Source organism: Babylonia areolata, chromosome 19 (genome assembly GCF_041734735.1).
Source record: "Babylonia areolata isolate BAREFJ2019XMU chromosome 19, ASM4173473v1, whole genome shotgun sequence".
Taxonomy (NCBI): Eukaryota; Metazoa; Mollusca; class Gastropoda; order Neogastropoda; family Buccinidae; genus Babylonia; species Babylonia areolata.
Window position 1 is genome coordinate 45,562,222 of NC_134894.1, and position 27,500 is coordinate 45,589,721.

The 27,500-nt window shown below is 44.8% G+C and overlaps 2 protein-coding genes across 3 annotated transcripts in view; one reads left to right on the forward strand and one right to left on the reverse strand.

Annotated features, from left to right (window-relative positions):
* LOC143293762 (uncharacterized) overlaps positions 1-21,786 on the forward strand; it is a 141,614-nt gene extending 119,828 nt beyond the window's left edge. For both annotated transcript variants that reach the window (XM_076604979.1, XM_076604980.1), the window contains exons 3-5: positions 384-624; positions 2,927-5,063; positions 19,418-21,786. In XM_076604979.1, coding sequence (XP_076461094.1) covers positions 384-624; positions 2,927-5,063; positions 19,418-19,444 — 2,405 coding nt within the window. In that variant the 3' untranslated portion in view covers positions 19,445-21,786. The remainder of the gene's footprint in view (positions 1-383; positions 625-2,926; positions 5,064-19,417) is intronic.
* A 104-nt stretch (positions 21,787-21,890) lies between these two features.
* LOC143293763 (uncharacterized) overlaps positions 21,891-27,500 on the reverse strand; it is a 6,384-nt gene continuing 774 nt past the window's right edge. The window contains exons 3-7 of the mRNA XM_076604981.1: positions 26,745-26,934; positions 25,823-26,027; positions 25,341-25,397; positions 24,411-24,460; positions 21,891-23,265 (exon numbers count right to left, since the gene is read on the reverse strand). Coding sequence (XP_076461096.1) covers positions 23,223-23,265; positions 24,411-24,460; positions 25,341-25,397; positions 25,823-26,027; positions 26,745-26,934 — 545 coding nt within the window. The 3' untranslated portion in view covers positions 21,891-23,222. The remainder of the gene's footprint in view (positions 23,266-24,410; positions 24,461-25,340; positions 25,398-25,822; positions 26,028-26,744; positions 26,935-27,500) is intronic.

Below are 27,500 nucleotides of genomic sequence, written 5' to 3' on the forward strand. Positions count from 1 at the left end.
TGTATTATTTTTTTCCTTTTTGTGTGTGTTTTTTTGGTTTTGTTTTTTTGTTGTTGTTTTTTTTTTTAATGTATTGTGAGGGTGTGGTATTTAGATGAAAGCTGCTTTGTTTTGGTTTTTGTTGTTTTGTTTTTTGTTTTGTTTGTTTGTTTTGTTTTGTTTTGATGGATTAAGCAGAGCGTGTTGTATGGTACTTGTAGTCACATAACAAATAACGCTTATCACCCCCACTTGTCAAACATAAACCTTAGCAAGTAATGACAACAAAATATCAAAGCGTCTCTGTCAAAAAATAAAATAAAATAAAGAAGATAATAATAATAGTAATGATAATAATAATGATAACCCCCCCCCTCCCACCCCTTTGTTGTGTCTTCCAACAGACGCCGTGTGGAGCTCCGACGTGGACTTCCTGTTCGGCGAAGACCGCCCGCACACGAGCGACGTGATGGCCAGCATCAACCTGACCAACACGGTGGCCAACGGCTCCAGGGTGCTGGTGCCCACCGTCCGACCCCCGCCCGGAGGAGGGGGCTGGGGCGCTGACCACTCCGTGTCCTTGGCCTTCGTCAACTTCGCGCTGGGCCTCCTCACCTTCAGCGTCCGCTACGCTTCTGTGTTCTGGTCAGTTGTGTGGTTGGTGGTGGTGTGTGGTGGTGTGTGCGTTGCTGGGGTCGGGTGGGGGGGGGGAGGCGGGGGGGGGGTTGTGGTTCGATGTGTGTGTGTGTGTGTGTGCGCGCGCGCGCACGTGTGGAGGGGGGCGGGATGGAGGAGTTTATTGGTGGACGGGGTGCAGGGGGTGGGGGGGTGGGGTCTTTATCTTTCTGTTGCTTATTTCCCAGGCGGTCGGTCACGCAAGGCCATATCAAAGCTGAAACCCTGTAAATACCGATTCTTTAGATCCTGGGAGAAAGAAAAAAAAATGTGTGTGTGTGTGCGTGTGTGTGATATTATTTTTTCGAAAACGAAACTAGACATAAGTGCAGGGATATTCATGCGTTTAAGCCTAGTGACATGCCTTCCGCCTCCCCCTCTCTCCACCGCCCCCCCCCCCCCGCCGCCCCCCCCCCCCCCCCCCACACACACACACACACACAGCGTACCCCTCTCATCTCTCTCTCACCCCAATATGCTGACGACTTTTTTTCCCCAAGAGGAACAGCAATAACAACAACAAAAAAGAACTCTGTTGTTGATGTCGCAATTATTATACATTTGCTGCAAGCTGCTAAGTGTACAATCAAGCACATGCTAATACGCGTGATATTTCCCAACCTTTCCTTCTGAAGTATGACATATTATGGGGCGCAGAAGACGCTTCTCTGTCTCAGATAATGATCTTATTTCTTCTGTTATAGTAGTATAGCTCTTTTATTACGAAAATGCAGTTATACGGCGTTCCTAATGGCAACCCTTGGCATCAACAGAAAGGGCGGGTTATTATCGCTGAAACGAAATTAGCTCAGCCTTGTCCTTATGTTTCAACTCGTTCATTGTCTAAACAGTGAACAGGGTTCTGTTTAAGGACATCACGATCGGTCTGACCCACTGTAAACAGTGGAGGCCAATTCCTACCACCGAACATTAAGAGCAGTAGGTTCATGGATAACTGACCAATGAATGGTCACCTTTCAGTGACATGGGTCCTTTACCACGCTTGTGCATAAATGCGAGCTTGGCGGTGAAAGGGTTAAAGAAGACTTCAGAACACAGTTGTTGTGTGGCTTTCGTCAACCGCTGTCCTCAAGCTGAAGTATTCATGACAGCGAAGGAACTGGAGAGGAAAGGAAAGGTTATGATTATAACCCCCTTAAATAAAAAATAAAAAATAAAAAAAAATAAAAAACCCGAACATCTTCATATTGCAGTCACCTGCAGATCAACGTAATAATACGCTTTTCTGATTTTCTTTGAAGGCGCGTGTAATTTTGTCGCTATACTGCGCGCGGAATGGGAAAGGAAATGAAATGCGATTGTCATCTCGTGCAAGCGCCGAAGACGTGTTCTCTCCGTCCCCCCCCCCCCCCCCCCCCCCCCCCCCCCCCCCCCGCCCCCCCTCGCTCTCTCTCTCTCTTTGTGAGTTCTAAGTTTTCTCTCCTACTCTCTCACATGAACCCAGGCTTTCCATATTATTAACCTATTCAAATCTTCACTCTCTACACTCTCACTCTGACAGAAATATTTGACAACAGGAGATGTGTTCAATACATTTGTGTATGTGTAATCGTGTGTGTGTGTGTGTCAGTGTTTGTGTGTGTGTGTGTGTGCCTGTGTGTCACAGTGTGTGTGAGTGTGTGTCTGTGTTAAATGGAGAACTTGAAGTGTGTGTTTGTGTGTGTGTGTGTGTGTGTGTTTCTCAATTTTGTAAAGTGTCTGTTCTTCCTGAGCGTGTGGTTACCAGGACGCAGAAGACAATGACAAATTAAACGACCCCATGGTGATTCATAAGAGAAGCAGAATAGATTATGCTGTCTGTGATAAGAAATATTAATTTTTAATAACCACATTCGATGCCTATTTGTTGCGGAGCAATGCCAGTATTATGTAGGCACGTGCTTTCCTCTGTGTGTGTGTGTGTGTGCGTGCTTGCATATCTGTCTGTCTGTGTATGTGGAAAGGAGAGAACTGCGTATGTCTGTGCGTGTATGTGTGTGTGCGTGAGTGTGTGTGTGTGTGTGTGTGTGTGTGCGCGCGCGCGCGCGTGTGTGTGTGTGTGTGTATGTGAGTGCGTGCTTGCATATCAATCTGTCGATATTAGAGGAAAGGAGAAAAGTGTGTGTGTGTTTGTGTGTGTGTGTGTGTGTGTGTGACAGACGGACAGACAGAGACAGAACGTATTGTATAATGATTTTTCCACCGTACCCAGAAAAAGCTTCATAACCAACCAACCAAACAACACCATTCTCTGTCAACACCCTGTGGGCAGGTACACGAACAAGGCGCTGACGGTGGTGTTCGCCCTGCAGCTGCTGGCCATGTCCCTGACGGGCCTTCTGGGCTACTCCGCCTTCGGCTGCCAGTACAAGGTCTGCCGCAACCACCGCCTCTACATCAACGTGGACCTCTCGCTGGGCTGCGGGGTCTCGCTGGCTCTCTACTTCCTGGGCTCCGCCGTCATGCTGCTGTCCACCATGATCGTCTTCGAGTACGGCTCGCACTACTTCGCCGAGAAGCTTCGCATCGTGGAGCGCAAGCACCGCAGCCACCACCAGCAGGAGGAGAACTACGTGAAGAAGACGATCGTGGTGAATAGCGGCTGCCAGGGTTACGTCCCCCACTCGTGCGCCATGGCGGCCCTTGTGGGTCTGGCGGTCTGCAAAGGGCCACTGATGTACGACCTGGTCAATCTGTACCGGCCCACGCGGGACGGGCTGGTGCTGACGGGGCTGGTGGCGGAGGTGTGCTACATGATCCTGTGGATCGCCCTCTGGTTCGGCCTGACCATCAAGCAGCGCTGGCAGTTCCGCATCCTGGACTACGTGCCGCTGGGCAAGCCGCTCTTCATGATCCACGACGACCAGGTCATGAAGAACCCCACCTTTGACCGAAGCAGCGGTAACGGGGACGGTGGCGGCGGCCACAGCCTGGAGATGCAGGACGTGGGGGTGGGGGTGGGTGGCAGCAGGAGCGGGGGTCGCCGCGGTCACAACAGAGATTCCCCGCCGGGATACCTGGAGGCCTTGTCTAACGGTTACGGGGAGGTGACGCCGGACCACGACGTGGCCCACTCCGAGGCGGGGACGGAGGAGTCGGACCCCACCAACCCGGGGGACATGGACTGCCTGTCCTCCCTCCCCCACGGGGGAGGCGCCAGACGAAAGGTGCGCCCTGGCGGTCGGCGACACGGGGGACAGAGAGTGACGTTCGACGACTCTGTGCACAGCACGGACCGACGGGCCAGCGGGGGGGACTACGGGGGCACTGGCGACACGGGGGGCGGCGGGCAGTCCGCACCTCCCAGACACCTCAACGTCAAGGTGGATGTGCACGACAACATGAAGACCTCCCATCCCGCTGCCGCCTCCGCCATGGGTTACCACGGAGACGGAAGCAGCTCGGGAGACGCCTCTGCCGCCGGGAGTGGCGGAGTGAAGATGCGCAGGCAGAACGGCAAGGGGGACAACACCTTGACACGGGAATACCGCAACAGCATCCGCAGCAAGTGCGATGACCTGTACGCTGTGGTGGACCACAGTCAGCAGAAGAGCAACAGCCTCAACAACCTGTCGCGGGACGTGGAAGGCGCTGCTGCCCCTCCCAGCACGGCGGTGGCGGCCGACCCTCTGCCCACCCTGATGTCCTCCTTCAGGGACAAGCTGAAGGAGTCCTCCCGCACGGCCAGCACCTACAGGGAGCAGCGCCGCAACATGCAGCTGGGCCAGTACGGGTCCTTGGAAAGAGACCCCGGCGCGGACTCACCCACACACACCACCACCACAACCACCGCCCCGGCCACCGTCATGATTAACGGGATAGGCGGAGGCAGCAGCAGCACGGACCTGGACCGTCCTGACGGAGACAGGCGGCGGCCTGCTGTGGATGCCGACCTGGGGGATATCACCCTCCGCCTGGACGACTCCCTGGACTCCGGAGTCCGCTCCAGCAAACAGGGCTCCACTGTCAGCGGCAGCGACGACGACCATCACCACCACCACGACCACCACAACCACAGCTTCCAGCACGCGCACCACCACCACAACAACAACAGCCCGCACCAAGGGTCGCAGTACTACACGCCCAAGCCGCCCGGCAGCCTGGCCAACAGCACGTTCGAGTCGGAGAGCGGCAGCAGCCTGCCGTCCATACGGGAGAACGGACAGTTGAGTGTTGTGCCGCCGTGTTCTGTGTCGTCGTCGTCGCCGTCGGACAAGCCGCCCAGGCAGCTGGGCAAGATGGATTACCTGTCCATCGACAAGGCGGGGCACGTGTACTCGCGGCACCTCAACGTGGTGCCCAGGACTAAGGCGGAGATCGGGCGTAGGGACTCGGCCAACTATTCCCTCACCTCCTCCCAGGAGACCTCCTCCAACGATTCGGACCACGGCCAGGGCCTGTGCAGCCAAGTATAGTAGTGGTGGTTTCTTGCCTTTCACGTGCCCTGCGCTGTTCTGACCTTGACCACCCCATCCCCCACCCCCACCTCCACCCTCCGCTCCTCCCTCACCCTGGTGTGTTTTATCCTCTCTTCCTTGCTTTCCCCCCTCTCCCTCCCCTCCCCCTTCCCGTTGTGTCAGTCTTTCACTGCCCTTGCCTGCGTGTGCGGATGTTTTCATGTCAGCATGGAGTTCTCTCCCACGAGAAATAGCGATGGCATGCATTTCAGTGATACGATGCATATGTTTTTTTCCCCAAATCCATATATGCATGATGCCTTAGATACAACCCTCTCTTCCGTTTTGTATATATGTATACATGTGTATATTATCAGTTTTTGCAAACTTTGTTGACTGCCCCACCCCCTCCCATCCCCCACCCCCCTTTTTATAGTAAAGTTGTGAAACGTAATGATTAATTTGCTATTGCTTATAAGGAGATTGTAATATGCCTGCATAAGAAATAGCAATTGTACAGTGAGAAAATAAAGCTTGTGATCAGAGCAAAAATACTGGAGGTTTCGACTTCGGTGCAACACGTGTATATTTCGCTGACGTACTGTACTGATGCATGCCCATTTCTAACATTTCTTTTGAAAAATGGAGCCTCGCCATGAGTGTTAGGAAAATAGATAGCATAATTTAGAAATAAAGTGAGGTTGGAAATGGAGAGACACGAGCAGTACAGAGAAGCCGCCACCCCACTGAACATTTTTTATCTGGTGTTGTGTGTTCTCTGAAGGAAAAAGAAAAACAAAAATGAGGTCAATGTCGAAAGTTAGTCTTTAGAATTTCACGACGGCGGCATATGGATGGAAAACAGAGTTGATGATAATGAAGGTCTAGTACATCTTAGGGTCTGGACACACAACAAAACTAAGCATCTCCTCTTACGAATTTAACTAACGTGCTTACCTTTTAAATAAGCAATTCGGTCATGAAACCTTCGTCGTTGAGATGTCGATTGAAACGCGAAAACCACAGCTTCATACATTTTTACACCAAGAATGCTACCTTTGCAAATGTCCATTGCAGTCTGGTGGCAATAGCCTCTTGCCCATCGTGATTTTGAGACCCGGGTCTTTGGTATCAATAGTCCTGAACTCCATAATCCAAAAGTTATCTCCTTCTTGTCTGTTCTCCAGCATGCCTGATTCCATTCCATGACCGTGCAGTATTTGCTGGTAGTAGGGTGGGTTTTTTTGTTTTGTTTTTTGTGTTTGTTTTTTTATTCACCCACGTGGCATACTATCTACATGTGGTTGAAGAAGATGGTGCATGGGATGTTCGAATCCGTGAATGGAAGTCAGTGTCTGATGTTGAATATTTGTTCTGTTTGATACTGGTATTTCTGTATAAGATGGTCTCTGCGAATCACAACAGCGCAGGCTATGGCACCAGAAGCATCCACTGGGCTGGCTGTATATATAATTCATTTAGATGTTGGCAGCACTGGCAGCGTCAGAATGGTGCGGATGGGGTGGGCTTTCCACGAACGGTGGGGGTGGGTGGGTTGGGGGGGGGGGGGCTTGGCACAGTTTGTTTGGCACAGTTTGTTGCTTGCCTCGACACGTGAGCGTCATGGCATTATGCAGAACCCTCGAGCTGTCCGCGGAATGGGAAATGGCTGGGTCACAGTCACTGTGACAGACACGCGACAAACAATGAAACAAACAAACAAACAAACACTAACGACACTCGTGCCAGCGTGCTCTCAGTGTTGACGAAATAACCCTGTTAGGGCCTCAGATAATAAACGCACTGGGTTACTAAAATAAACGCACTGGGTTACTAACAATATGTACACAGACCGCTCATCGCGACGTCTGTTTGTTCTGCTTGTTAGTTAGGTCTGACACAGCCAGAGCCGTATCGACAGGAATGGACCTATCGACCAGTCTGCTGTCTAAATCGGGGAAGGATGCTGTAGGCCTTTAAAGGTTCAGTTCTTTTAGGAGATGGCAAGAATGTTTTTACTAGTATGAAGCTTAGCATGTGTGTGCTTCTTTAAGTGTCTGTTGACCGCAGCGGGAGAAGTGACATGCTTGTTTGTTGACGATGATGTGGGAGAGAAGCGAAAAATTCAGCGTTGGAAATCAAAACACAAAAAAATCAAGACTGCATCAAGAACAAACCATCAAACAAAATCATATTCCGCGGGGCATATTGCTGTCTGTGACTGCACATCAGAGCCCTTAAGGACCGGCGTCAAGGATCCGGAATAGCTGTGGCCATTCATCCTGTGGAGGGTTTTGATGTCAGGGGGGCTATTTATCATATGGGATCTGTCTCCACTCTCCCCACCGCCTACCCCACCCCACCCTCCCCGCCCACCCCCATCCCCTCAACCTGCCCTCCCCCTTTCGCCAAAAACATCCGGAGAAAACAACAATAACAACAACAAAATAACTGCCACCACGGGGACAACTTGTCATATTGGGCCTCTCTTGGAAACGGAAACCACAGTTGTCAAGCGGCTGCCCTTCCATTTTTCCCCTCCTTCCAATTTTCTGGACGCTTCCAACCACTTCCGAGCAGTGTCTTCTGAAGAGGAGGGGTGGGCCGAGGAAATTGCGGTGGGTGGTGGTGGTGGTATTATGATGGATGAGGGTCAGAGCGTGGTGTTCTGGCAACGTGAGGTGATTAGCGTTTCTCCTCAGTGGACACCGCTTGTGTTGTGGGTGTATCACGTGCTGGGCGCCCTCGTGAATCCGGCTCTGCTGGCCTGCGCTGGTGATTTATTTGTAATGGCGTTCAGCAGGTTGTTGGTGATAGCATTTACGTTGTTTTTTTTTCTTCTTCTTCTTTTTTTTCTTTCTATATTTTATTTATTTTCATTTTATATGAAATGCTATGATACATCTGTCTGGTCCCATCGCCCATCGTTACGTAGTCTGTTGCGTCTCTGCCATTTGCAAACGAGGGGGGCTATAAATAACGGGGGCTTCTTCAAAGCCAGAAGGAACTAGCGGGCGGATGGTTGGAGCAATAAGATATTGATTTACGATGTTTGCTAACTTCGAAGCTCTCCTCTTCACTTCCCTTGCATTCCCCCTTTCTTTCTTTTCCCACATCCCAGTTTTCCATCCCCCTCCCACCCCCACTCCCACCCTCCCTCTGTGTGTGTGTGTGTGTGTGTGTGTCACCGGTCTCTTTCTCTGTCTCTCTCATTCTCTCTCTTCACTCATGTCATAAGGACCCAATGGCCAATGACATTCAAGTATCAAAGTGTCTCCTCTCTGTCTCTTCACTCATGTCATGAAGACCTGATGGCCAATGACATTCAAGTGTCAAAGTGTCTCCTCTCTGTCTCTTCACTCATGTCATGAAGACCTGATGGCCAGTGACATTCAAGTATCAGTGTCTCCTCTCTGTCTCTTCACTCATGTCATGAAGACCTGATGGCCAGTGACATTCAAGTATCAGTGTCTCCTGTCTGTCTCTTCACTCATGTCATGAAGACCTGATGGCCAGTGACATTCAAGTATCAGTGTCTCCTCTCTGTCTCTTCACTCATGTCATGAAGACCTGATGGCCAGTGACATTCAAGTATCAGTGTCTCCTGTCTCTTCACTCACGTCATGAAGACCTGATGGCCAGTGACATTCAAGTATCAGTGTCTCCTGTCTCTTCACTCACGTCATGAAGACCTGATGGCCAATGACATTCAAGTATCAGTGTCTCCTCTCTGTCTCTTCACTCACGTCATGAAGACCTGATGGCCAATGACATTCAAGTATCAGTGTCTCCTCTCTGTCTCTTCACTCATGTCATGAAGACCTGATGGCCAGTGACATTCAAGTATCAGTGTCTCCTCTCTGTCTCTTCACTCATGTCATGAAGACCTGATGGCCAGTGACATTCAAGTATCAGTGTCTCCTCTCTGTCTCTTCACTCATGTCATAAGGACCTGATGGCCAGTGACATTCAAGTATCAAAGTGTCTCCTCTCTGTCTCTTCACTCATGTCATGAAGACCTGATGGCCAGTGACATTCAAGTATCAGTGTCTCCTGTCTCATCACTCATGTCATGAAGACCTGATGGCCAGTGACATTCAAGTATCAGTGTCTCCTCTCTGTCTCTTCACTCACGTCATGAAGACCTGATGGCCAGTGACATTCAAGTATCAGTGTCTCCTGTCTCTTCACTCACGTCATGAAGACCTGATGGCCAGTGTCATTCAAGTATCAGTGTCTCCTCTCTGTCTCTTCACTCACGTCATGAAGACCTGATGGCCAGTGACATTCAAGTATCAGTGTCTCCTGTCTCTTCACTCATGTCATGAAGACCTGATGGCCAGTGACATTCAAGTATCAGTGTCTCCTGTCTCTTCACTCATGTCATGAAGACCTGATGGCCAGTGACATTCAAGTATCAGTGTCTCCTCTCTGTCTCTTCACTCATGTCATAAGGACCCAATGGCCAATGACATTCAAGTATCAAAGTGTCTCCTCTCTGTCTCTTCACTCATGTCATGAAGACCTGATGGCCAATGACATTCAAGTGTCAAAGTGTCTCCTCCCCCGCCCCCCTGTCTTTGATTCCAAATCGTTCTCAAAGAGCATGGTTTAAATTTAAGTTCCTCTTTCCCTTGTGATCAAAAACAGAAACGTAACTGAATACGCACAAGCTTCCTACGCGTGCACGTGCACACTCGGAAGTCTCCACCTTCATCCACCCCAATGAAAAAAAAAAAAGAAAGAAAGAAAACATGTCAGAATGATGACGTCTTCTGTGGACCCTGACGTCAAAAGTGCAGGCTATACATCACAGGAAGATTGCACGCCATGGGCCAGGTTGTCATCAGTCACCTCGCGCCGTCAGTCATTTCCTTCTCTCTGTGGCATTCTGAAGCCAGCACAATCTTAGGGAACTGTGTTGTCCGATTCTCCATGTCTGTGGGACTGGGGATAACTAGGTTTGTTTGGGAAACCAGGAGGAGAGTGTTGGGGACTTTGGGATAGGGAAGTGAACGAGGTTAACTCCGAAGGGTTGGATAAGAGAGATCAAGGTGCAAATGGAAACTGTTGTAAGGGATAGAAGGGGTATAGAGGAGTGAATGGGGAGTGGCTGTTGACAAACCGCAGAGGGTTGGGGTGTAAGCGACAAAGAGAGAAAAAAGATAGGTGTGATTGTGTGATATTAAAAGCAATAACATCCCCCCAAAAAAACAAACAGTCGGCCGTTCCCTCTCTCTTCACACACGTCAGCAGGAAACGTTTTCGTAGGGACAAACTCGGCTGAAGAAAATGTAACGAGTCGCTAGGCCATGTATATGACTCACAGAAAAGAAAAAAAAAAAGATGTACACAAAACCTATTCGGGAAACGGATGAAATCAGAATGCTTATCGATGGCAAACGTTGTCATGGTTTTGATGAGTTCCAATTCCACATAAAATGCAGGAGAAGGCCAAGAATATAGACAAAGCAAAACAAAATTCACGTTTGGAAAACCCAATTATTCCGTAATGGAAACAGAATAATATCTGGAAGGATACGAGAGTTAGGGCAAATTAGACAATCACTTCCGTCATTGTCACCAGAGCCAGAGATTGGCCCTCCCTTTTGTTCGAGGGAGGAGAGCGAGAGGGTGTAGCATTTCCAAGCTTATAGTATTCCTACTAGGACAAGGATCTAATCAAGGCAGCTTTGCAAGCTTGGGGATTCAGTGAAAAGAAGGCACACTGGCTTTGTGGTTGCTTGTCATATTTATCTTGCTCCATCTTCTCCTCCCTCCCCCACAATCTCTCCTGGTCTGTGCGTGTGTTTTCCGATCGCAACTATTGTATCAATTGAACGCCATGACAATTTCTTCGAATCAGGAGGATGGTATCTCACTTTTATGCACAGAATGAAAATGAAAACAACGAACCTCCCCCCCTCTCGCCCCTCGCCCTCCCCCTCCTCTCTCTCTCTCTCTCTGTCTCTACTTGACTACAGGAAATAAATGAATTCTCAGAAATTTGATCATTGCGATCATTCTGTTTAACATTCAGACTGCTGATATATTTGATGGATAAAAATTAACTGATTCTCATTACCTGACAAACAAGTTCTTCCAAAATAGTATGTAATGTACTGCTGTCTGATTTTGTGTCATTTATTTCTTGTTTACTCCGTGACGTCAAAAGCCGAGTAATTTGACCAGGTGTTCAGTATGTAAATATACAGACATTTGCGCGACAATGTTGGTATAACTTACCAAGTGTTCAGCATATCAGTAATCAGACTATTGTCGATATCGAATTGTTTGATTTTTCGTGATTTTTATTAACTATTGACTTCGTTGAGAATTCAAGGTGTGATTTAAGCAGACAATTGCAGGCTTTGCAATATTGCTTTTATTATTTTTTGTGTCACAGTGAATATTGTCCACTAGTTCTGGCCAGTCTGTGAATGAACAGAACAGAAATGGCCGTATGTTATCGCTAGTATATTTCTTCATTCACCGTTGACACTGAGAGCATTACAAATTGTCATCTATACTTGTTACGTTGAAATAATTCCGCTCGTGGCATTGTGTTTTCTACAATGAAGTAAAAGTTGTGTATAAAAAAAAAATAAAAAAAAGCAACATGCAAGTAGAAATTATGCTACCTATCACTTTTCGTGTTTTTTCTCCATGGTTTTAACTCGTTTATGCTAATAGTTGTGTGTGTGTGTGTGTGTGTGTGTGTGTGTGTGTGTGTGCGTGTGACAGTGTGTTCCTGTACAGTGCGACATTTATGCTTTGTGTACAGTAAAGAACATGGATCATTGTACATTGCGCGTTTAATAAAGTGATAGTTTGTTGAAACTACATTTTTGATACTAACCACTTTGCATGGTCTTTTTTTGTGCATGTGCATGGTTCACCTGCGTGCAGTGCGTGCATCGTTGTGTTTGTGTGTGTGCGTTAAGAGGTTTTGAATTGTTTGCAGTGTGTGGTGTGGTGTGGTGTGTGTGTGTGTGTGTGTGTGTGTGTGTGTGTGTGTCACACGATAATGATTTCGCATCCTTTTGTTACTTATTACTGATACTCACGTCCTTTTGTGAATGTGACTGAATAGCCAGATTATATTGCTAACTGATTTGTTCTTTCTGGCACTTTTGAAGACACAAGTTGCGTCTAAACTTCGAAAATACGCTACGAATATATTTTGTTGTTGTTGAAAGTACCGTCCTAGTTCAGACGAATGACCCTACCAAAGCTTAACCCAGTTTGGCAAAGGTCGCACTTAAGCAGCTTGAAGGGGGTAATCTACGAAACTGGTGCCCCAAAACGCCTAAGGAAATTTGTTGTTTTCGTGTTGAATCAGTAAGGATGTCAAGGTCATTCACACACACACACACACACACACACATATATATATATATATATATATATATATTTGATATATTAACGAGGTCAGTGGAACCTGTAAAACAGTGGTAAAAAAAATATATAAAATCTTCAGACGTTGACCAGTTCAGATGGCTACGTATTGTTTGTTAACCAGATGACCACAGAGACTAAACCAAGGCTGTTTCATTGACATGAACCCCAGTACGCGTGTATGCCTTTAAATCATTGAGTTGTTTCAACGTCTGTTGACAACACTGGGTGAAAGAACATTTTTGTTGTTGTTGTTGTTGACGAGGGTGCGGGAGACGCGAAACGAAAAGCAGACAGGATCACCATCGAAGGCAATAATCAAACAATTTGTCCATGGTCATTGACTGACGCAATAGCCGAATGGTTAAAGCGTTGGACTTTCAATCTGAGGGTTCCGGGTTCGAATCACGGTGACGGCGCCTGGTGGGTAAAGGATGGAGATTTTTACGATCTCCCAGGTCAACATATGTGCAGACCTGCTAGTGCCTGAACCCCCTTCGTGTGTATACACAAGCAGAAGATCAAATACGCACGTTAGAGATCTTGTAATCCATGTCAGTGTTCGGTGGGTTATGGAAACATGAACATACCCAGCATGCACACCCCGAAAGCGGAGTATGGCTGCCTACATGGCGGGGTAAAACGGTCATACACGTAAAAGCCCACTCGCGTATATGCGAGTGAACGTGGGAGTTGCAGCCCACGAACGCAGAAGAAGAAGAAGTCCATGGTCATTATATCTATTGCAACACAGCAGAGAATGTCAAGAACCGCGGCGTCAGTTGACGATTAGCTGTGACGATTACTTGAGGAGGAATTGGACTGCGTGGAAGGAAGGGGGGGGGGGGGGTAGCCAGAAACGAGGGGAGGATAATTATTCATCATGTGGAAGCTCTGTTTATTATTATTCCCCTTCTTCCCCCTGTCCCCCCCCACCCCCGAAGAAAACAAAAACGGAAAGAAAAAAATAGGGGACAGCCTATCATGCTGGGCACCTCAGTCTTGGAAACCGTGGCCATCAAGTGCTGCCTGCTTTCCTCTTCCAATTTTTCCCAGCTCCTCTAAACAGTTTCGGAGTAGTGGTGTGTGTGGGGTTTTTTGTTTTTTGTTGTTGTTTTTTTTTGTGGTGGGGGATGTGATGGATGATGGTCAAGAGTATTATGGCGATCCCAGCAACGGGAGGTAATCAACATTTCTCTGAAGCGGCGGCTTGTGTTGTTTCACGAGCTGGAGTCCTGCACAGTGAGTGTGGTTTCTGCTGCTTGCTTGCGAGGGTGATTTGTATAATTTCCCTCGTCTGACAGAATGTCGAGAACGGCATTTATCTCTTCTTCTGTTTTTTTTCAGTTTTGTTTGTTTGATTTAGTTGTTGTTATATTATTTGTCTTGTTTTGTCATTATCTTGTCTTCTGTGTTTCTGCCTTTTGCAAACGAGGGAGAGGCAAATACCAGGGATTCCAATTTTTTTCAGGAGGTGGAGCAGGGGCTTTAGGGGTCTAGGGGGATACAGTATTGATTTTGAAGTTCTTGACGACAAATCTCCAAGTTACGTGAACTGCCCCTCCCTCCCTCCCTCCCTGTCTCTATCTCGCGCGCGCTTTAAAAAGCTCTCCCAAATCAGACCAGGGTACCAGCTTCCCTGCTTTTGTTAACGAAGAAAAATACAGAATGAAATGAATTAAATGAAAGGAGATACACAAATTACAATTCAACACAAAGACAGTATATGCAAGTGTGCGAATACTGCACACTACGCACGCACGCACACACACACACACACACACACACGCAACAGCCTCGCGCGATCGCATTTGCAATCGGTTTCACTGACCATTCTTCACCTAACCCACTACTCTCCACTGATCCCACTGGAAGAACAAAACAGAGCAGAACAATGATCTTCCACTATGACTGACTCCTGACGTCAAAAGCCAGTGCAGACTATACGTCACAGCGCGCGATGGGCGGGCTTGTCATCAGTCACCTCATGCCGTCAGTCATTTCTTTCTCTCTCTGACATTCTGAAGCCAGCACAGTTAAGTCTGAGGGAATTGTGTTGTCCGATTCGTCATGTTATGTGGAGGGGGGATGTGGGGGCGGGGGAGGGGTTAGGCGCCGGGGATTACAGGGTTGGTTTGGGGAAACGAGGAGAGAGGGGGAGAGAGAGAGAATCTATTGTTTATATATATATATACACTGATCCTTTAACAAGCCCAAGGCTTCAAGTTATTGAACTGATGTGAAATATAAAATCGGTAATATTATAACTTAGATATGCAGAGAAAACTCATCCACAAACTTTACAATGTCCACATTGTATTGAGTTTCAAGGAAAGCAAAGTCGCACGCACGCACGCACACACACACACACACACACACACACACAGAGGGAAGGTTGGATAGGAAGCAAACGAGAGAGGAACTGGAGTTTGGGGTCAGGAAGATAGTGGGATAGAAAGAAAGAGCACGTTGGAATTGCTTGTTTGGTTGGGAAGAGAGGGGTAAGTAAGGTGGAGAGGGGCAGGAGGGTGTTAGGAGGATAAGACAGGAAACAGAGGGGGGAGGGGGGTGTTAGGAGGATAAGACAGAAAACAGAGGGGGGAGGGGGGTGTTAGGAGGATAAGAGAAAACAGAGGGGGGAGGGGGGTGTTAGGAGGATAAGAGAAAACAGAGGGAGGAGGGGGGTGTTAGGAGGATAAGAGAAAACAGAGGGAGGAGGGGGGTGTTATGAGGATAAGAGAAAACAGAGGGAGGAGGGGGGTGTTATGAGGATAAGAGAAAACAGAGGGGGGAGGGGGGTGTTAGGAGGATAAGAGAAAACAGAGGGGGGAGGGGGGTGTCAGGAGGATAAGAGAAAACAGAGGGGGGAGGGGGGTGTTAGGAGGATAAGACAGGAAACAGAGGGGGGAGGGGGGTGTCAGGAGGATAAGACAGGAAACAGAGGAGGGGGGAGGGGGGTGTTAGGAGGATAAGACAGGAAACAGAGGGGGGAGGGGGTGTTAGGAGGATAAGACAGGAAACAGAGGGGGGAGGGGGGTGTTAGGAGGATAAGACAGGAAACAGAGGGGGGAGGGGGGGGGGGACGGGATATGACCAACAAGCAGAAAAGATACAAAGCGTAATCGACTCCTTTTTTTTTTCTTCTTTTTTTTTTTAAGCCAAGGGGTGAAACGAAGAAAATGAATTAAAACAGAAGCAGATGGGTAGACTTTGTTTCTACCGGTCCCTCCCTTATCCCTCCCACTCCATCCTCTCTCTCTCTCTCTCTCTCTCTCTCTCTCTCTCTCTCTGTGCACCGTAACTTCTCACCAAAGGGTCCAAACAGTTCAACAGATGAATTTAATTATTAAGCACAGCTGGTATGCACAGGGCATGAAGGAATTCATAGCACGGCTGCAGGGGAACTGTCGGCTACGTGAAGACATGTTCTCAGCGTGTACTAGTTTCTGGCAGCGAGCAAAAATGATAGCTTTGGGGGAAATGTCTGGATATATTGGGAGATCACTGATGGGATCGATACCGGCCTCTACCTGTGTGTGTGTGTGTGTGTGTGTGTGTGTGTGTGTGTGTGTGTGTGTGTCGGTGTGTGTGTGTGTGTTTGTGTCGGTGTGTGTGCGTATGTGTTTATATGCCTGTGCAGAAAGGCGTGCATGCTATTTGTACAGAAATGAAGATCAGTTATGTATTGCACGTTTGATAAAGTGACACAATTTAATAGTAATCATTTTGCATGGTCTTTTTTTTTCTTTCTTTTTTTTGTTTTGCTTGTGCATATGCATGGTTCACCTCGGCGGCGTGTGAGTGTGTATGTGTGTGTTTGCCAGTGTGTGTGTGCGTGTGTGTGTTAGTATGTGTATGTGTATATGTAAGTGTGTGTGTGTGTGTGTGTGCCGACGCGCGCGCCGGCCGGTGTGTGTGTACGTGTGTCAGTGTGCCGGTGTGTGTGTGTGCATGCTCAGTGGTGCGTCAGTACATGAGTGCACACATGCGAGCACGTGATGATAGTTCTGCATCGTTTTAGTGTATATGCACTCCGTAACTCGAATGACCAGACGACACTCGTCATTTTATGAAGATGAGTCCGTCGACGATTTATAATGAAATCATTAACAGGCTCAACTGAAGCTTATTTCAGAGGACAGAGTGCTAAAACACGGTTATTACCAGATCGTATCATCTGTTATCTTGTCTTGTCCGTGACAACTTTCAAGACACGATTAGCAATAAATTATATAGTAGTATTATAAAAGCGATACTGGTCTGATCCGAGCAACAGAACTCAAATTATTCAGACGGTTTGACTCAGCTCACTGAACGAAGAACACGAACGGTAACTGCTGTTCTGGTGTTGCTAAACTGGATCGTCTCCCTTTGCGTCAGCTGCCCCTTTTTTTTTCCCCTGTTTTTGACTCACTTGTGTAAACAAAATGAGTCTATGTTTTAACCCGGCGTTCGGTTGTCTGTGTATGTGTGTGTGTGTGTGTGTGTGTCTGTGTCTGTGTGTCCGTGGTAAACTTTAACATTGACATTTTCTCTGCAAATACTTTGTCAGTTGACACCAAATTAGGCATAAAAATAGGAAAAATTCAGTTCTTTCCAGTCATCTTGTTGAAAACAATATTGCACCTCTGGGATGGGCACAAAAAAAATAAAAAATGAAGCCTAATTATATGCAAACTGCATATTTATATTTTTGGTATTCTCTAAACTTGGCACTTTGATCTGATATTCTGACCTAGCAACAAGAGCAGTCATTATTATAATTTTTTGTTCAAACAGGAACTTCTTTTGCTAAGCATGGAAGTTTAATTTATTTTGCAAACGTTTTGGTACAGATAGTAAAAAAGGGAAATTACTCTGTAGTTAATGCTAGGGGAGTTAATTTGCTTTAAACTGATCTTTCTCATCTTGAACATTACATTTTGAAATTATACTCAATACATAAAAAGCTTGGATTTTTTTTTAAAGTGTATCACAAGTGAGTCTTGAAGGCCTTGCCTCTCTTGTTTGTTTTGTTTTGTTTTGTTTTTGTTTTTTTGTTTTTTTTGTGTGTTTTTTTTTGTTTGTTTTTTTGTTGTTGTTGTTTTTTTTTTTTTTTTTTTTGGGGGGGGGGTTGTTGTTGTTGTTGTTTAATTTATTATATAGATATATATCTCTCTCTTTTCTTTCTTTTTTTCTTTTTCTTCTTTCCTTCCCATCTGTATTGGGCAGACAAGCGGAACAGCGATACGGTGAAAAATATAGCAAGATCGCACGCGCGCGCACACACACACTGGCACACACACATGATGTAAGTGAGAACACATTCTTTTCCTATATCCGTTGGAAAACTGATCAAAACTGAGATGAATAAAGATCTCATACAATCAGTTTGTCCTTAAGAATGTGCGGTGTGTTTGTAGTGCTTGCGTTCGTGTTTGTATGTCACATCCACAGACTTATGTACGTCCGTGGTCCAGTCACACTCTGTATGTGTCCGTCGGTGCCGAGTGTCAATGTGTGTCATCGCTAAAGTGTGTGTGTGTGTGTGTGTGTGTGTGTGTGTGTGTGTGTGTGTGCCGTGTGTCTGTGTGTGTGTGTGTGTGTGTGAGTGTGAGTGTGTGTGTCTGTGTGTGTGTGTGTGTGTTCGCGCCCGCAGGGCTAAATTAAATTGTCGAAGATCCAGCAGTTTACCTACAACTTGTACTGTTGATGAACGCCTCCGGAGCGATAACTATCACATTCCGATCTTGCACATGAAAATATGCGAGACAAATCGTCAAACTGATTAACTAGTGACCGACGAGTAGAAATGCCAGCTATGAAATAACACTGAGTAAAATTTGTTTCGATTCGAGCACACGATTTTTGACTCACTTGTGTAAACAAAGTGAGTCTATGTTTTAACCCGGTGTTCGGTTGTCTGTGTGTGTGTGTGTGTGTGTCCGTGTGTCTGTGTGTCCGTGGTAAACTTTAACATTGACATTTTCTCTGCAACTACTTTGTCAGTTGACACCAAATTAGGCATAAAAATAGGAAAAATTCAGTTCTTTCCAGTCATCTTGTTTAAAACAATATTGCGCCTCTGGGATGGGCACAAAAAAATAATAAATGAAGCCTAATTATATGCAAACTGCATTTACTGTTATATTTATATTTTTGGTATTCTCTAAACTTGGCACTTTGATCTGATTTCTGACCCAACAGCTAGAGCAGTCATTATTATCATTTTTTGTTCAAACAGGAACTTCTTTTGCTAAGCATGGAATTTTTATTTATTTTGCAAACGTTTGGTACAGGTAGTAAAAAAGGGAAATTACTATGTAATGCCAGGGGAGTTAATTTGCTTTAAACTGATCTTTCTCATCTTTAACATTACATTTTGAAATTATACTCAATACATAAAAAGCTTGGATTAAAAAAAAATATATATATCACAAGTGAGTCTTGAAGGCCTTGCCTCTCTTGTTCCTTTTATGCTGACAGTCCGACCTCCGCAATTACGACTGCGTTGATGTCACGTGCTTTGTGTGACATCAGTGTGAAAACCAAGTTGCCTGCACTATCACTGAATCAGTCGCGCTCTGTCCTTCAGCACGCGAGCGCAAAGTCTCACCTATAGACATACATATCTCAGTGGTCTCACCTCAGTCATACTTACTGAAATCATGATTTAACACTCATCAACTGACGTTATATAACTTTCTTCAGTCGCTCTCACGGTTGTCTTAGCTGAAAGGTATGTTATTTATTGTGCGCCGCGAAAGCTTGTGTCCAGGGAGACAATCTATTTCAGCCTTGTGTTTAGACGCTCATTGCTTGTTTCCCTTCGCTTGCTCTCTCTCTCTCTCTCTCTCTCTCTTTCTCAGTTTTACTGGACATATTAATGGAATGGAAATTAAAACGACCTTGCAAAGTATCTCTCTCTCTGTGTCACACACACGCACACAATCAAAAATGATAAATAATGATGATCTTTTTTCTTTCAGAATGCAAATGCTTCCAAGCCAAAGTGATCCCCACACAGCCAGTGAACTGCAAGCTGTTTACCAAAGAGAAGTCACTGTGCCCAGCCAGCCTGTCTTTATATCACCCGTCCATCAGCTGCCAAGGTCTGCTTAAATATCACGAGTTCTTCCGGCCTTCTGGGCGAATTTTCCTTGTGAAGATGAATTTATGGATGCATCAGCGCACACACTGACATAGGTATGCATGTGCACACACACACAACAAAACATGCATGCGCATGAACTGACACACACACACACACACACACACATGCTCGCGAGCATGCACGGCACACACACACACACACACACATAAATACACACACACATACACACACACCATACAATGCCCCACCCCTAACAGAATAATAATTATTTTAAATTCAGTTTTTTTCTTTAGAAACGAATATAGAAATATGAAACTCCCGTGACAAGACAGGCATGGTTGCTGCTGTCTACGTGTATTTTGGGACGAACGGTGCGAGGGCAATGCCATACGAGTTTACTGCATGTGCGGTAGACATTCATCAGTAGAACTGAGTGCTCTTTTTCTCATGGCTAGCTGAGTTGTGTAGTCATAAACGAGTCTGCTGACAGACTTGACAATACACGTGAACTCTTAAATTCATAACAACTTATTCTTCAATTTCATGCTTAGAGAGGCAGACGTCTGAATTTTATTCCTTAATCCACGTTGATTATAGATATAGCGCACTTGCATATAATTATCACGTTTGCTCACACACACACACACACACGTTCAAACCAGAGGACATTTTTTCATATATTTTCATCACATTTATATACGGGATGCATGCTGCCTGAAAAAAAAAACATGCAGACAATCAAAGTAAAGGTGTTAAGAAGCAAGATGAAATCTGCAAATAGCGAAGTGATTTTTACCATCGGAAAGTACTGTCATTCACTTTTTTTCATCCTTCTCACCAATGGAGACATCACGAAAAATAAATGTAATGTTATGATAACTTTAGATTGAAATGAGGATCGGTTGGATAACTTCATGAAGTCTGTAAGCATGCAGAGTATTGGCAGTGTTAGGTGTGTGTGTGTATGTGTGTGAGAGAGAGAGAGATACAGTGTGTGTGTGTGTGTGTTTGAGCGTGTGTGCGCGTGCACACATTTGTTCTGGTTGCGTGTGAGAGAAAGCGAGAGACAGACTGACACACAGATTTCAAAACATCACGTCAGTATTACTGCCATCTGTGCTATAAATATACACAAGAATACGAAATGCACATGTTACACCATTCATGTTTTATTGATGAAGAAAATGAATTCAGTCCCTTTGCACTGCTCTGCTGGGGACAAAGATGAATTCTGACATGGCGCAGCTGATGAATGATGATGGGAGTTTTAAATAGTTCCCTGTCTCTTCGACTGATTCAAATTCAAACCCATTTTCGAAAAGTAAAGAGTAATAACTCTCTCCACACACATGATACATAACTTCAAGCCAATGCTGCTTAAGCTACCGATTCAGCTAGCACACAGGTGAATAAAAGGTACACTGGAACAAACCCAGACAGGTTAAGACAAGCCCGGCGCTTCCTTTTTGATGAAGTGTCTGGGTTTGTTCCAATGTACCTTTTATTTACCCGTGTGCTAGCTGAATTAGTGGCGTAAGCAGCATTGACTTGGAGTTATGTACCATGTGTGTGGAGAGAGTTACCACTCTTTACTATTTGTTAATCATTTGGTCGCCTGGCCTCAGTGTTTATTAATTTCATTTTCGAAAACATTTTGTTTCTTTTGACCCCCTTTCTTTTTTTCTTTTTTTTTTTTTGCTCCATGTTCTGATTCCGTTGAATGAAGCTTACATGGAAAACGTTGGGGGATTAGAAACTCAGTTTATATTCTTTAAAAATAATATTTCCTTGCACAGACAGACTGACAGACACACACGCGCGCGCACACACACACACACACACACAGACTTCCAATAAACAGTAGCATTATTCACAATGACCAGAAAATGATACTCACATGTTACATGTCTCAACAAATGTAAAGCAAGCAAGCAAAATGAATCATGCTCTGTAACATTTCAAACAGCCAGATGCAGTTTCTGAATCAAAGCAAGTTGACTGTTTGTAAACAAACCAAAATAAATGCAAGTGGTCCACCCGCTGACCACTGCTGACAACAAAAAACTGAAAGGTTCTGAAGGTTGTGTTGTTGTTTTCTATATTTGGTGTATCCTGTTTATGTCACAATTATTTACCAAGCAATATTTAATAAACTGTGTGTGTGTGGATGCCTGCATGTAAAACGAAATGACAGTTTGGTTCGTTTTATCAGTTGTATACATTTTGAAATAAAATGTGTGAGAATTTGGTTCGTTTTGTCAGCTGTATACATTTTGAAATAAAATGTGTGAGAACATGCAACACCTGTATACTAAGTGTGTGTGTGTGTGTGTGTGTGTGTGTGTGTGTGTGTGTGGTTTCTGTGTGTGTGTGTGTGAGAGAGAGAGGGAGGGAGAGAGAACATTTTAATGGCAAGAAATTGTTATTTGAATTCTCCTGGTCCTCAACACGCATGCACGCACGCACGCACGCATGCACACACAGAAACTGAACAACAGGCCGTTATGAAATATCTAACTCAATGGAAGAAAACACACTGAAGGTGCTGGATACAAACACTCTGTCCCCTGGTCAATCAGTCACAAATGCAGTTTCAGCATTTACTTCCAATCAGTGTCAGTGAAGCAGAATGTTTCCAAATCACAGTACACACTGCATGATATGATAGTCAGTCATGTCCGACTATGACCATCACAACAGCAGAGGAGGCAACTGCTGTCCCGACCATCTGGGCTAGAATTTGAATAATAGTGGAGAGCGTCTTCCCCAAGTTGCATCCCCACTGTCTCAGTAAAGAGGGTTTTCGGACAGTCGGCGTTGGGATGGTTCCCAATGGCCAACTAGGCCCTAAGGCTGCAGCACTAAGAGCCAATGCAATTTTGCCTCCAAATTTTAAAGTCATAGTTCTTGACTAAGTTGAAAATGATTTCTCATCGCAATTGAGAAACTATTGATGACACAGCTCTCACTTTGCTGTTGGTCCAACTATTAACTTATATCAGTCTGTGAAATAAGCTGAGTGTTGGGCCCAACACAGTACATACATACATGCAAACACCACACACGATCCCTATCTCCTCCAGTCACACTTGCCATATATATATTATGCAAAATCCCCACACATCCACACTTCTCATGCACACAAATCTCCTCTCACCCCTTATCTCCCACATTCACACTTGCATGCATGCAACTGCCCCTTCTGCCCCCCTCCCCCCACCTGACCACCCAACACACACCCTAGCGTTTATGTTCATACCTGCACGCATGCAAACACACAAACACCTACCTTTCTGCTTCATTCACACTTGCTATCGATGCAGACACAATACACACACCTTGTTTCACAATGCAACTCACTCATTCTCTATAAAATCAACAACATATTCACCACACTATTTGAAGAAAACAACAACACCACAAAAAACAACCACCAACAGCAAGAAAAACGGCACACAATGCCTGCATACTTGCAGACATGCATCAGATGTGAACAACACGCATTCTAATCCCAATCAGCCAGACCACAAAAAAGCTTTCTTGCATTTCAAGATAAACACATCCAAGGTCTGTACACTCTGAGCATCAAAAACGGTGACAACATTCAGCGCCACTCCCATGACACACAGAGCATCACAATTTTAGTCTTCACGTAGACTCGAACCACACCACCTCTGTATCTACATGTTGCTTTTTGTTTCCCATCGATGTTTGGCCTCAAAACTGCACAGAAAAAACAACAACTGAGTTTAAACAGTTTTCAGTAAGAACACATACATATAGACTTACAATAGGTGCTGTCACTGAATCAATACAGCACTGGACTTTCAATCTAAAGGTCCTGGATTTGATCCCAGTACTGTGGGCAATGAAGATACAAATATATATGTGCACAGCATGTACACCCCTGAAAATGGAGCATGGCTGCCTAAATACCAGCTCACCAGTAAAAACCTACACAGAAAAGCCCACTCACACATGTCAACAAACATGGACCTCATGGGAGTTATAGCCCAGTAACGCCAACAAGGACTATTTTCACTTTCTACCAGTACTTCTGCTGCAGCTGAATCATTGCTGGAAGCCTTGCACAGCCTTTTGTTCCTGACGGTGTATTAGCCAAGACTTCATAAGTAACCTTAGTGTCACATGACGTGGCAAACAGGATTTTGATCCTTCAAAAATATTCTTACGACAGGATATTGATCCTTGAAAATATCCTTACGACAGGATAAATATCCATTATAAAATAGTCCAATTATTCCCTTTAGGGTTTCAATTCTTTTAACCAAATTCAATCCATCCCTAAACCACAGCCCTTTACCACCAAGTGTACCTTGTTACAACTTGGCGCTGTGAGCATTGGATGTGCTAGTTCTCTATATCTCTTAATAAATCACAGCTCATAGCCAAGCTTACTCTATTACACATGGACTTGCTGTGAACAACTTCTGAGGTGGTTATCTGTACATCCAAATCATTTTCTTTAAGCACATTCCAAACTAGCAAAACAATGGTTCTCAACAAGCGCATGTCACTAAAAATTTGAGCAATATGTCAATGTTAAATGCCATGCATGTGTTCTTCACCAAGTAATACTTTGATGTAAATGAATGTACACAAAAAAAACCAACCCACACACAAACGAATTTTTAAAATCAATTCATGCCCACCTGGTCAAGATGGTGTCAAAATGAAATTCCTAATCAAGAGAAATGCAATCTTCTTGAATGTTTCAGGGTGTCACCCAACAAGATCTCAGAGACCTGTATATATATATATATATATCTTCGAACAACAAAAAAAACATTTGTCATTCAGACTACTGTTCTGGGAAGTGTCAGAACAGTCCTGACCCATCAACTTACCCCCAGTGAAGCTTCTTTTTGCGTTTAGCTTTGGCCGTCTCTTCCTCCTCCTGTAAAAAAAAACACAACAACAAGAAACTGTTAATGACACAAGGACAGAGAGATGGAAAGAAAGAAAGGCATTAACTGATACAGACTTTCTCACTCCCCACACACAAACACACCCTCCCCCTTCCCCACGACACACTCCCCCACGACACACACTCCCCCACCACACACGCACACACACATGCACGCACACACACACGCACACACACACACACGCACACACACACACACACACACACACAAACACACACACACACACACACACACACACACACACACACACACAGCAACATGTGCACAATCACACACAAAGGCAGCCTGGGAGGGAAAGATCTATAGTTTAAAATAGTTTACTATTTGAAAAGATATGCTCTGAGATTAAATTTGAAAGATGTGACAGTAGGACTGTGTCTGAAATTTGTCTGAAGTCATTTCAAGAACTAAGTACCGTAAACCGAAGAAGGAACCACCTACACAATGCTCACAGTTTTCATAATAGGACATATCATGATGAATCAGTCTTCTAAATCTGCCATCATAAGAAACATGTACAAATGGAAAGGAAATGACAAGGGAAATCTGATGTGTCACAAAATGAACATTACAAACCATAAATAAGTAATCAAGCCTAACACTGAACAACAAATGTATGCATCATTCATAGTTCTGATCCAAAAACTTGCAGGGCACATCTTCAAACACTACAGAAATTCTTGTAAACATATTTGTCCATAAATACAACAGATCTGCTCTGAACTTTTTACCCACTTTTTAAAACACTTTTTGTTTTTGATAATATCTATTGTATGCCTCAAATCCAACATGAATCAAAGTTAAAGAGATCATTCCACAGAACACTACACTGACACTCCCAAAACGTACCTGCTTATGTTGCAGAAAGTTTTTTGCATCTATGGCCTTGGCAACTTTTTCCCCAAACTGAAAAGAGAATAAACAACACACTGATTTGATAACCGCATCCTTAATTTCAAAGAAAAACAATATGAAACAGATCAGCGATACCAATGCTCTAATTTTGCAACAGAAACAACGGTGTTGGTTTTGGGGTTGTTGTTTTTTTTTTATCGACTCCACATCACACACATAAACACAAACATGCCCACAGACAAACACAACACACACACTGACACACTTAAAGTTTCAAAGAAGTTAAAGTTTCAAAGTTTCACATGAACTCAGTGCACTGGTCAAGGTTTGAGAGGCAACACAAAGCACACAATACACACCATCCATTCACTTCCCAGGCCTTACAGTCACTTTCAATACACTTGATTTTTCAAGGAGAAAAAGACAAAGAAAACCATAAGGTGTTTGAAATCATTGTACTTCGTGTCTTGACATACCTCCCGACTGGCCATGTGGTCACTCAGCTCCTCCGCCCGGCGATAGTCTCCGCTGGTGATGGCGTCGTCGATGCGCATCTCCAGGACAGTTTTGGGACCCAGAGCACCGTGCGACACCCCTGCCAGGTGCTCGTTGACGCCCAGCAGTCCTCGCACTTTCTGCCACTCTTTCTCCACCTCCTCTGATGGGGCCTCCGCACATGTTCTGCCATCACATCATCAAGAATACACCTTCTTTTCTACTTGGCTTTGACCAGGAAGCGTGTGTAGAACAAACGTTAGGAAGCATGGAGAATCATGGAAGTAGGTTGAATCACAAGATTGATTCAGGGCAAACTGAAGACTCGGTGCATGTGATGATTGGCCAATAGCATTTGCTCAGCTCTGAGTTTGACTTTGACCCTCAGTATTACATTTTATTTTAACAACTGGTCAAACAAACAAAGTCTATCGCATGGATCCATGAGTCATTCACTCATCACTGGCTGATTATCTGACGCATGAAAATGAAATTTTTACACTATTTAACAGAAAGCCAATATCAGAGACAAGTGGTAATGAACAGTTATGGAGACACAGAGAAGTGAAAAACACAGACATTTAAAATACATGATACAATGACCACAAGCACATCGTATCATCATCGCCGTTATTATTATCGTTATTGTTTATTCATTTATCAGTCATTCATTATCATTATTATTATCACCATGATTATAATTCATATTATAACTATTGTAATTCTTATTATCATTAACATCATTATTGCTATTGTCGTTATTATCATAAGGATCCTCATCAGGATAACGAACCCTGCTGCTTAAAAACTCCCACTGCTACTGGTAAATTGTACAAAATGATGAAAGTTGCTGAATTTTTGCTGAAAAGAGACTTCATCTAATCTGTTCTCCAACACACAAACCTGTCACTGTGATCCTTGCTGCCGTTGTCAGCAGGATCATCTTCAGCCCGCCTCTTTCTGGACACGGTGGTGTGGGACGAACTGCTGGGTGAAGACGAAGAGGCAGCAGCATCTCCCTTTGCCTTGCTGTCAATCTCTGGCGGCATTGACACAATCTCCTTGTCGTCAGGATGGTGGAGGGCTCTTGCTACTGAAAATGCATGAATACATTATTGGAAATTATGTGATAGACTGAAGAAACAAACTGTCAGACCTTGGAAGTTGGAGATAAGGACTGACTGACCACATATTCTCTGGATAAAAATCATGTCATAATCATAGTCACACACACACACAGACACACACACACACACATTCTCTTGATAAAAATCATGTCATAATGACAGTCACACACACACAAACACACAAAACACACACACACACACACACACACACACAGTGCTTTCCTGTCTATTGTGACACTTCCATCAACCTCTTCATTATACTACAGCACAGCTTAACCCATGCCTGATATATCTTTAGTCCCACAACAGCTTTCCAATATGATGTTCTTTTACCAAACATGTATAGATTTTGAATAAAAACAAAACAAACTTAATATAAAAAAATATAATTAAAAAAAATGCTGTACAAAGTATTATAAAACACTGAATAAACAAAAGTCTACATCAATTCAAAGAAATCTTAGATCATATCATGCATGTGCTTCATCAGTTCATGTGCCAACCCTTCAATGGCAAACTGTTGGGGAGACTG